Source organism: Nicotiana tabacum, chromosome 8 (assembly GCF_000715075.1).
Source record: "Nicotiana tabacum cultivar K326 chromosome 8, ASM71507v2, whole genome shotgun sequence".
Taxonomy (NCBI): Eukaryota; Viridiplantae; Streptophyta; class Magnoliopsida; order Solanales; family Solanaceae; genus Nicotiana; species Nicotiana tabacum.
The window spans coordinates 208,814,622-208,826,728 of record NC_134087.1 but is presented as its reverse complement, the minus strand read 5'-3'; the positions used below and the strand labels follow the sequence as shown (position 1 = coordinate 208,826,728).

Here is a 12,107-nt window from a genome sequence, read left to right as displayed (position 1 = left end):
AACGACAACAATGGACAATACTAAAAGTGGATCTGGAATTGATGCTAATTTGAATACCCCGCTATCATAAGTGATGACGAGTGAGAATAGTCTAGTATCTGCAAGCCCTCAGATGGGTGAGGCATCTGGATCAAAATCAGATAGACCAGAGGTAATAGCAGAAGTTCAATTGCAACATACACCTGAAATTCAAGCTGCAACTCAATCTAAAGGTGAAGTGAGTCAAATTCAACTGATGAAGGAGGATGGGGAGAAGGCGAATCAACCCAAGACATGGTCTGGTTTGTTTTCTCAAAATCGAATAGCGGCTAATGGTATGCCTTTGTATTTTATTCCCCCCAACAGTAATTGATGGTAGACCTATAGTAACATTGGAGCATTCTGAAATTGTGAAGCAAACTGAGGAATGGAGGAATGCACTGGTGCTTTATGTGATTGGTGAAACCCCAAATTTTTCTTATATGAGTAGTTATATTGCTCGTAATTGGAATTCAGTGGCAACCCCTGATATATATCTGCATGATGATGGATTTTATATTGTTAAATTCAAAAACATCCATGACAGGGATGAGATCCTATACTCAGAGCCATATACTGTTAATAGTATGCCAATGATTCTAAAGGTTTGGTCATCAGATTTTGATTTCAAATAGGAATTTCCTAGAACTATGCCCTTATGGATTAGATTTCCTAATTTACCATTAAACTGCTGGAGCTCGGTAACTCTTAAGCAAAATTGCTAGCCGACTTGGAAACCCTCTGTTTGCGGATGAATGTACCAGAAAGTAGATCAGAGTGTTGTATGCTAGAGTGTTAGTCGACATGGATGTGACACATGAATTGCCGATGGAAATTGAAATAGTTGATCCATCTGGACGGACATTTGCACAAGAAGTCGCTTATGACTGGAAACCTGTGTTTTGCAAAGCTTGTGTCATGTATGGGCATGAGTGTAAAACAGACAATAGAAAGGTGAATCAACAGCCGAGACATGGCCAAGTACATCAAGAGCAACCAAGGAAAGGGCAGATAGACAAAGGGGGGCAAAGGGGAGCACGAAAGGACTTGAATATGCAATGGGTTAGCAAGCCTCCACAGAATAAGGAACCTATAAATGTTTCGGTACAAAAGATGAGGCCTGAGAATCAATTACAAAAGGACGATCAGAGTGAGAGGAAGCAATCTCCTGGGAAAGGGATTGTTGTTGTGACCCCTCAAACAGATTAAGCAGGAAAGATAGTTAATATTGGTTCTTTCTCTCAGGTACAGAGGCCGGTCACTATGTCATATTCAGCTCTCGTTCAGCAAGGAACAAGTCACTTACAACTGGGGGCTCCTGTGAGAACTAGTAATGTTTTCTCTCCTCTGTCTAAAGGAATTTTGTGTGTTGATGAAGAAGGTAAACCTCCATATAGGAGGAATGAACAACTTTTATAATGAATTCGCTTATATGAAATGTGAGGGGCATGAATAAGCCCTTCAAGCAGAGGGAGATGGGAAACTATTTGAAGAAGCATAGAATAAAACTAGCAGGGATACTTGTAACTCGAGTGAAGGCAGCTAAGTTTACTAATAGCCTAGCCAAAATTGCTAAAGGATGGAAGTTTGCTCATAACTATGCACATGCTGTAAATGGTAGAATATGGCTAATATGGCATGATGCTGCTGTTAATGTTTCGATATTGGACATACATGGAGAATATATTCATTGTAAAGTTGTTGATAGAAAGTCTAATTTTAAATGTGTAATGACAGTGATATATGGAAAGAATACTATAGCGGAAAGAAGAGACCTATGGGCTGGACTTTTGAGGGTTGGAAGTGTTATAAATGAACCATGGTGCATCTGTGGTGATTTTAATACTCCCTTACACACTACAGACAAAACAGGTGGGCAACCAGTCACAGAATACGAAACAAGAGAATTTCAAAAAGTCTTAAACTCTCTCAACTTGACAGATATGAAAGCTTCTGGAAGATTTTATACTTGGACAAATAGGCATGTATGGAGCAGAATTGACAGAGCTTTATGTAATGCTCCTTGGATCATGGAATTTGGTAATCTAACAGCTCAGTTTAGGGAGAATTTTTTTCAGATCATACCCCTATCCACATTGAGCATACTAATGTTAACAGCTTTATGAGGAGACCTTTCAGATTCATCAATGTGATAGCTGACAATGATAAATTCCTGCAACTAATAGTTAGCATTTGGGAACAAGACGTCTAGGGGACATGCATGTTTAGGGTCTGGTCTAAATTAAAATTGTGCAAAGACCCGTTGAAGGATCTTATGTGCAGGGAGGTAGGTAGTATTGACAAAAGGGTAAATGAATCTAGAGATAATCTGCAGAATATCCAGACTTTACATACTTTGCATACAGATATTGGCTTGATGGAAAAGGAGAAGGAAGCATTGGATGAGCTAAATAAGTGGTCGGACATACAGGAAAAAATTCTAAAGCAAAAAGCTAAGGCACACTGGATAAATGCTGGGGATGGGAATAACAGATATTTTTTTGCTTGTATGAAGGCTAGGGCTAGTTCAAACAATATATCTGTATTAAGGGGAGGTGATGGTAGAGTATTGCAGAAGCATGATGATATTAAGGATGAAATCCTTCAGTTCTACAAAGGACTCCTAGGATCTGCTGCTGACAGAGTGCCTTGTATTGACTTGAATATTATGCGACAGGAACCTAGTCTTACCATGCAACAACAAAGGGATATGTGTTCGGAGATAACTCAAGAGGAAATCAAAGATGCTCTCTTTAATATTGATGATAACAAGGCCCCAGGGATTGATGGGTTTAATGCTCTATTTTTTAAAAAAGCTTGGCCTATTGTTAGAGAGGATGTATGTGATGCTGTCCAGGAATTCTTCCAAAGATGCAAAATGCTAAGAGCTGTGAACAATACAGTGGTGACTTTGGTGCCAAAATCTACTCATCCAAAGACTGCGCGAGATTTTAGACCTATAGCATGCTATTCTACTCTTTATAAAATTATATCCAAAATCATCTCAGGAAGAATCAAAGGTGTAATTGATGAAATAGTAGGGCATAGTCAGTCTGCCTTCATACCTGGAAGACTTATATCAGATAACATAATTTTAAGTCATGAGTTGGTCAAAGGGTACACTAGAAAACACATATCTCCAAGGTGTATGATCAAGGTAGACTTGCAGAAAGCTTATGATTCAGTAGAATGGTACTTCATTGAACAAATGCTTAAAGAACTTGGTTTTCCCGGAAAAATGGTATTATGGATCATGACATGTATAAACTCAGTTAGTTACACTTTCTTGATTAATGGGGGTCTGTCAGATACATTGAAGGCAAGGAGGGGTTTGAGACAGGGTGATCCTATGTCGCCTTACATTTTTGTGTTGCTTATGGAATATTTAAACAGGTGTGCTTGGGTACATTGAAGGATGAGCCTGAGTTTAATTTTCACCCGAGATGCCAGAAGTTGGGAATCACGCACCTTTGCTTTGCAGATGATTTGCTACTGTTTGCTAGGGGAGATACCAAGTCAGTCCAGATGCTTAGGGATAGATTTGCCCTATTCTCTGAGGCTTCGGGGCTAAAAGCAAATCTCAACAAAAGTCAAGTCTATTTTGGAGGGGTAGATGAGGATACAAGAATGAATATTCTGAACTTGCTGGGTATGAGATGGGGGAAATCACTGCCAAGCTTCCGGTAGCGAGAGCACGACCACTTATAACTAACTTACTTGATAATGCCTCCACCCTTTCTGACATCTACCAACTGAATTGCCATTCAAATATCTTGGAGTTCCTCTGTCAATTAAAAGACTCACAGCTATACAGTGCTGGGCATTGGTGGATAAGATTACATCTAGAATTACTTTTTGGATGGCTAAAAGCTTGTCATATGCAGGGAGGCTGCAACTCATCAAAGCTGTCTTATTTGGGGTTAAAGCATACTGGTCACAGTTATTTCTTCTGCCTCGGAAAGTGATTAAACTGATTGAGGCTACATGTAGAAGTTACTTGTGGACAGGTGAAGCCACTATCTCTAGAAGAGCCTAGTAGCATGGAAGAAAATCTGTTTACCTAAAGGAGCAGGACGACTAAATGTTCTTAACTTAAGGATATGGAACCAGGTTGCTATATGCAAGTTGTTCTGGGCTCTAAGACAACACAAGGAGAAATTATGGATCACATGGGTACATACATACTATATAAAGAAACTGGATCTATTCACTATGGTGGTGCCAAATCAGGCTTCATGGATGGTTAGGAAAATAATGAATATGAGAAAGAATTGGCATAAACTAAGTACTTGTTCTCAGCTAACCAAGAGGGGAAAGTTTCAGATTACAGCTGCTTATAAAACTTTGAGAGGTACAATAATAAATATTCCTTGGAAGAACTTGACTTGTCACAATGTTGCTGCTCCTAAACAAGTATTCATTCAATGGCTTGCATTGCTTGGTAAACTAAGAACCAAAGATGTCCTACTGAGTTGGGGCATTAGTGTGGATAGTGTATGTATGTTATGTAACTCCTGCCCAGAAACCTCTTCACATATCTTTTTTGAATGTCCTTACTCAAGATCAATCTGGCAGGATGTGCTAAGTTGGATGAAGTGGCAAAGAACCATCTTGAACTGGGAATTGGAGTGGCGATGGGTTTCTGAGATAGCTAAAAGAAGAACTGCACTAGGTGTTCTGCTAAAGGCATGCTTTGCTGCTGTTATATATGAAATATGGATTGAGAGGAATAACCGGGTGTATCAACACAAGGCCAAAAGCAGGGAGGCAATACTACATGACCTGAAGACTTATCTGTGTATAAGAGTTAGAGGCAACAGGAAATTATTTGAGTTTATTTGTTCACTATAGGTGTTTTTGACGTCCACTATAGGTATCTGGATTTTTTTAAGGCTTCTAGTTGCATAGGATACAGTTGTTTTGAGAGGGGCGTGAACTAGTTTGTTTTTCCCTCGTTTTGTACAGCTACTCAGTAATTAATAAAATTTCTTTAATTGCCAAAAAAAAAAATTCTACAAACTCAAAAGTATGGTTGTATAAAACTTGAGACCCAAAATTACAATTTAGAGAAATAACATCTCCTTGAAAACCATATAGTATTGTTAAAACCTAGTAACGTAATGGTAAATTGGAACAATGGACTTCAATCCTTTTGCTCTTAAACAGCTTAGCTAATGTCACTCTGAATCAAAATAAATGTCCAAAGGAAACAGCTTAATTTTTTTTATAACACCAAATTAGGGATATCAAATGGGCAGGTTGGACCGATTTTAGACGGGTCAATACGGTTGAGTTAACAAGTGGGCGGGTCAAATGACCCACCCAAAAGTTACTTGGGCTAAGATGGACTAAAATTTGGGTCACAACTAAATTCACCCAATTCTTATCAATCTTTAGTTAAAATTTGTTGTTTTTTAATAAATTTTATAATTACTAAATAAGATATTTTTTCTTTTGTTATGGTCATATATAACATATCAAAAAAAAAAAATTCTAAGATATTTTGGCAAAGTTACTCATGAATTAATTTGGGCTAAAAATCAACCCAACTTTAAATGGATTGAGATGGGTTGGGTCAAGACGGGTTGAGTTCAATAAATGAGCGAGTCTATTACCGGCCCAACATTGGACGGGTCAATTGGGCTTGGGCCAAATTTGACAGCCCTACACCAAATGAAGGTAAAAATAGCACGGACTAGCCAGTTTTCAAACTGATCATTCAAAAATAGCCAGTGTTTGCAAAGTCATTGAAAAATAGTCACTATTTTGCTGCAACACGGAAAGTTCCAGCATAATATACTGGAGATCGGTGCACCTGTGTATGAACTTCCAGCATATTATGTTGGAACTCCAACACGCGAAAAGTTCAAGTATATTATACTGAACCAGTATATTATACTGGAGTTCCAGCATAAGTATACTGGAACTCTAGTATATTATACTGGATATTTTTATGAATTTTGAACAGTATTTTCGTTCAAATTTATCTTTACATGAAAAGTGGCTAAATTTCGATTACTTTTAAAACTGTAGCTATTTTTGAATGACCACTTGTAAATCTGGCTATTTTTGAATTTCTCCCCGAATGAAGCTTCCAAATCAATAGTAATGATTTCTTTTTTATTGGTTAGTTCCAAAGCAATAATGAATTATTTGACTACAAATACAAGCGTTTGTGCAGGAATCACATTATACGTTATACTCCCTCTGTTCACTTTTACTTATCATATTTCGCTTTTCAAGAATCAATTTGACTATTTTTTGAGAAATTGCATTAGATTTTCTTACTATTTTAAAATTAAAATTTTGATATTCAGAAATTATACAAAAAATACTATAATTTGTAATTTTTCTCATATCAATATGGTTAAAAAAAATACATGTTAAACATGTTGGTCAAAGTTTATATAGTTTGACTCTCGAAAAGCGAAGCATGACAAGTAAAAATGAATGGAAGGAGTACATCCTTAAGCTCGGGAGGGTCGGGTGATTTAAAGGCAAACACATCACCTACAACTATCAAAATAAAGGCATTCATGACTACTTCAATTATTTTACTAATCAAATTATCATTTTTATTAAGTTAATATGGCTAGCCGCAATAATTATTTGGTCATTATATTTACAAGGCAAAATACATAAAATCTCCCTTAAACTTATCCAAAAAACATGTTTGAACACTTAAACTAAACGAACATTCTTTTAACCTTCCCCCCCCCCCCACACACACACACCTTTTTTACAAAAAAAACTTTTCTTTAATTAATGTTTTCCTTTTTTCTCTCTCTCCACCTTTTCTCTAAACTTGTACCCTTCTTCTTCCATCCAACAACCACCCACATTGTGCTATACCACCATATCAGTCGCCTCCTATCTTCACTTCCTCCATCCCCATCCCCACCCCACCACTCCATAGCAAAACAAAGAAAAGAACTCTAATTTTCGTGACGTAGACAGAGAGCTCACCGGCGAAATTTTCCGGGCATAAAAGATTTGGTGCTTCCTTCGGCCTTCGTTATAGGTTGTGAGGGAGAATAAATTTTCCGGCGTAAAAGATTAAGTTTACATGAAAACTTTCACCGCTTCCTTCGGCCTTTCACCATTTCACCATTTTCCGATCTGATTCTTCATCCATGGAGGTGGTGGGGATAGGCTGCAATAATAACAAATTCCATTAGAGTTGCAGAGAAATGATATTATGTGAAATCATTAGAAATTACCTCAGAAAAGTAGAGAGGGTGACTTTAAATGGCTGCACAATATACAACAATGAGGTCATACCGGAAAGGGTAGCTGCTGGAAATTTGGTTCCTCAACTTCTGCGGGGTTGTGGGGAAAAACGAAGAAGGCTAAGGGTGGATGAAAATGAAAAAAAACCATTGTAGAAAATATTTAAAAAAAAAAAAAAAGAGTTTTTGACACACCATAAGAAATTCACTTGAAATGAAGGGGGGGGGGGGGGGCTTACGTTTAGTTTAAGTGTTCAAACATATTTTCTGGACAAGTTTAAGGGGGACTTTATGTATTTTGCCTATTTACAACTACAACTTGGCATCTCTGTTATTAACTATTTGCAATATTTTTTACTCACGCCATCAAAATAAAGCATAGAGTCATCCAAATATTATGTGTATTAATCAAGAATAGAAATATTTAGAAAAGATAAAAAGCAAGCAAAAGAACTGCCAAGCAAACTAGTTTAAGTTTATTAAGGAAATCCTTTTTTACTCTTTTGGTGTTCCTTAGGATGTAGATAATTTTTGTAAAGGGAGCCTCTCCCTTGTTTATTTTCTCTAAATAGGAGGAATCTCATCATAGAACTATGTTGTTTAGTATCCTATTTTCCAAACCATTTTACAGAATTGAGTTTGTTCAATCTTCACTAGGGATTGGGGGTATGGCCTAGTCCAGCTCCTATGTAACTTTGTGATATTTAATACACGAGGTAGGGGTCACCCCCCCCCCCCCCCCAACCACCACCAACAAATCACCACAGGAGGTGAAAGCTTGCGTGGATGGATTAGTTAAAAAAAATGAGTATAACCTTGTGGAAATGAGAAACGAGTGTAAAAAAGGCAAACCAGTGCACTAAGCTCCCGCTATGCGCAGGGTCCGGGAAAGGGCCGGACCACAAGGGAGAAACGAGTGTAAAAAGGCAACCCAGTGCACTAAGCTCCCGCTATGCGCGGGGTCCGGGAAAGGGCCGGACCACAGGGGTCTATTGTACACAGTCTTACCCTGCATTTCTACAAGAGCTTGTTTCCACGGCTCGAGTGTAATATAATGTTCGTAGGCAATTATGAAAAGTTAACCTTAATAAATAAATACCTATGTGTCATAAGCAATTATGGAAAGTTCATTCTGGAATATAATGTAATACTTACATGAGATACGAATATCCACGGGTTTGATTCCAAGGTCTTCTTGTTCTTCTTGAATTCGTGCAGCAGAAGCCTCCAGTTTGGTTGTACAGTCAGTTAACTCAATGAGTTGCAGTGAGTAAATATCTGCAAACTCAATGGGTATCTCTTCCAACATATGGCACTCTCTAATCAAGAGGCGCTCAAGGACGGGAAAATTGTCATCTGTGGCTTTCCAGTACTTGAGATCACAATGCTCAATTAGCAAAAGCTTCAATCGAGTAAATCCTCCTTCAATTGGATACCATTCTTCGCCAATACAAGCATTCCACATCAGCTTCAGCACCTCAAGGTTAGGCAACTCACCTACAATGTTCAAGTCCTCCCACCTTACAGAAGTTTCCTCCAGCTTTAACTTCCTGAGTGTTACTGGAAAAGCTTTTGCACTTGGAATAGTCGCTGGTGAAATCCGCCAGTTTTCTGATGAGTCCCACTTACGAACAAGTGCAAGACTCAATGTTTCAAGTTGATGTAGATGGACAAGATTGTTGAAAAGTCTAGATTCTTGAAAGACTTTATAGTCACTGACATGTCCATAGATTACTAACTTCTTAACATTCTGAATCCCTGAAATAACCTCCTTTCTGCAACTACTTGGAGACAAGCCAGAAACAGTATGTATGTTTGAAAAAGCCAAGTAGCTCTCCTCGTCATCAGATTCCCTTGGAGGATTTGACAAATAATATTTATGTAGTCTTAGCTGCCTTAATTGCATCAGTTCCCAAATTTTCTCCGTAAAAGTCACATATCTAGGACTATCCCGTTTAACAATGAGTGTTTGCAGATTCCATAATCTGTAAATTTCTGGAGGTACGTAAAAATCCTCGCCGATGCCGGACAATGCTAGGTACCTCAACCAAATGAGACATAGTATCTGTGGAGGGAAACTTTCTAAGTCTGTGGTAACCAAGTCCAAGATTCTAAGTAAACTAAAATGAATAAGCTCTGAATTGAGAGTAAAAGTTGAATTAAACAAAAAAGAGAAAATGGAACGAGTTCGTTTTAAGAGAGTGTAATCATCATCATCTGTCTGCCTGCTTATCAAATGATCATGTTCGGGGGTAAGAAGGGCCAAACACATTCTATCATCAGTCCATCGGTTAAAGGGCTGCATTTTATGCATACTGAGATGATGACATTCTGGAGAAAAAGCATGGCTTTGAGCTTCTTTTGCATCTGAATCACCATCTCCACCAGAATCATCAACTTCATCCAAATCATCTTCTTCATATGATTTATCAAAAACAATGTCTTTCATGACAAAAATGTCTTGGCTTTGAGCTAATTCTCTCAAGCACAGATCATGTATTAGATCATGAACCTTACATGATCTAATTTTTGTGCCATCCAAACTTTTCTTCCAGACAAGAACTAGATGTCTGTCGATAAGATCTTGTAAGCACTTCTCAGCCTCTCTTTCCAAGTCTTTTTCTGACTTCAGGAAGCCCTCAGCCATCCAGAATCTCAGTAAACTCTTCACCGAAATCTCACTGGCTACTGGAAAAATGTCAAGTGATTGTAACTCAACCCAAGCACATGTAGATGTCGTTCATATAGATCTTCTGTGACAAGTGACATGACATCTTCAGCAATATTTTCCCAATCTTCTATTGTCCTTTTAAATCTGGAGAGAAGCGCAGAAATCACGGCAATATCTAGTGGTAACCCTTGGCAATACTCTACAACTTGCTTCCCAATAGTCTCGAAGTCATATGGTAATGCTTCATTTGCAAACATTATACTTTTGGCAAGGTTCCAACTCTCATCTTGTTCCATGAGGTGCATCAACAAAGAAAGATTCTTTGTACCATCAGAATAAGCTACTTCTTCGTTACGGGTAGTCAACAATATTCGACTCCCATTGTTGTCACTTGGAAAGTATTGTCTCACGCCATCCCATGCTTTACGGCTCCACATGTCATCCAATACAATTAAATATCTCCTACTCTTTAAACTCTTTTGTAGCATGTATGCTAGCCTTGACTCATTACCCAAGTCAAATCTGTCAGGTATTGTGGAATGCAGAAGGCTTTTGAGGATATCTTTTACATTATACTGTTGAGATACAGTAGTCCAGGCACGAACATCATAATGAGATCGAATTGATTCATAATCGTAAACCTCTTTTGCTAAAGTCGGTTTACCGATGCCCCCCATCCCGACGATCGAGATGACTTTGAGTTTACGAGACGATCCATCATATTGTGTCAGTTTTTCCAGCAACCATATCCTATGATAACAGCTCACTGTATCATAATCTTGAAAGTTTGATGACCCATTCTGAACATGATCAATCTCCTCTGCTACTTGTTTTAGGCTATCAAAAAGCCTCTTATCTTCCCTTTCTTTCTGCATTTCATCATCTGCCATTACAGCTTCTGTTAGTCTCAGTTGAATTGTGTGTTCCACAGCATTTGTGACATCTTTTATCTGCGCTTCCAAATATGCCATTTTCTCAGTACCATTGGTTTTCTCAAAATTCTTGAGAAATACTTCCAGGGAACTAACTTTTTCCTGAAGAGCGAGAAATTCTTCTTTATGGTCACCAATTAGAGATTGCATTGGTGAATTGGATGTCAAGAGTAGTTCTATCGTTCTCATAAGAGAAGCAATACTAGCATAAGCCATATCTATTCTATTCCAATTATGACCTGAAAGATGCAAGTTGCAAGTTGCAGGACATCAATGGTATATATAACATGATAAACAAAGTTGCAAAAAGGAAGGCAAAAAGAGAGAGAACATCAGGTAGATTTTCAGCCATCACTGTCTCAAATCTCAATCGATTCTACGACTTGATCATATAAAAAGAAATTGAGAGTCTTTTCGTATCTTTAAAAAATATTGGGTCATCAATGTTACTACACATGGTTTTTCACTACTTATAATCTTTGAACTCTAATCCTTAGAATTTGGTTAAAGATTAGTGAAACAATAGTCTTTACTAGATCTGGTACCCATATTTCCAGGTTATTAATCTCTTAAAACTATCTATCCTTCACCCTCAATGCACAAAAACTATGGTTCTGTACGAACGACACCCAATGTTCTATAGCTAGAGGAATCACGTGGGTGCGCCAAAAGGAAATAAGGGATAAAAGCTACTCCTCAAGTGTACAAAATCCTTCTCAATTCTATCAAAAGAAATCCTATTACTCTCTCCATACGGTCCACATCAGTGCTCCTGGAGCAACTAAGGTCCAGCCAAACGGAACTTCTTTGACCATGCTTGGCATTACCCATTGAAGACCAAACCAACACCGTATTTTCCACAACAAGCGAGATGCTATAAGATGAAAGCTACTTTCTAAAGTAAATCGATAGCATCTACCCCTCGTTTCAATTTATGCGACATAGTTTGATTTGACACGGAATTTAAGAAGAAAAAAAAAGATTTTTGAAACTTGTAACCTTAAACATGTCATAACATTTATGTGGCTATAAGACTTTTGAAACTTATGGTCATAAACATACTAACATTTGTGTGGCTATAAAAACTTTTTATTAAGGGTAAAATGAGATGTTTAAATTAAAATTTTCCAAATATAAAAATGCATGTATCGTTCTTTTTGGAGCAGACTTATAAGGAAAGTTTATCACATAAATTGAAACGGATTGAATAGTATGCATTTGTAATGAAAGAAATACTAAGGAAAATCTGCCACATAT

The 12,107-nt window shown here is 37.7% G+C and overlaps 1 protein-coding gene and 1 pseudogene across 1 annotated transcript; one reads left to right on the top strand and one right to left on the bottom strand.

The window, feature by feature from the left end:
* Positions 1–1,466: 1,466 nt before the first annotated feature.
* LOC107809777 (uncharacterized) lies at positions 1,467–4,664 on the top strand. The gene is made up of 6 exons (XM_075220819.1): positions 1,467–2,058; positions 2,277–3,411; positions 3,522–3,667; positions 3,903–4,025; positions 4,129–4,260; positions 4,594–4,664. Exons 1-6 carry the CDS (start codon positions 1,467–1,469, stop codon positions 4,662–4,664), a joined length of 2,199 nt encoding a protein of 732 aa, XP_075076920.1.
* A 1,964-nt stretch (positions 4,665–6,628) lies between these two features.
* Positions 6,629–11,906, bottom strand: LOC107810000 (putative late blight resistance protein homolog R1A-3; annotated as a pseudogene).
* Positions 11,907–12,107: the final 201 nt, after the last annotated feature.

What these genes read in the sequence shown, in the direction of transcription:
- LOC107809777 (XM_075220819.1), top strand. Translation starts at nt 1,467, where the DNA reads ATGAATAAGCCCTTCAAGCAGAGGGAGATGGGAAACTATTTGAAGAAG. An exon ending in CTTATGGAATATTTAAACAG is followed by an intron (nt 3,412 to 3,521) that starts GTGTGCTTGGGT and finishes ACTGTTTGCTAG; the next exon opens with GGGAGATACCAAGTCAGTCC. An exon ending in TAGAAGTTACTTGTGGACAG is followed by an intron (nt 4,026 to 4,128) that starts GTGAAGCCACTA and finishes ATATGGAACCAG; the next exon opens with GTTGCTATATGCAAGTTGTT.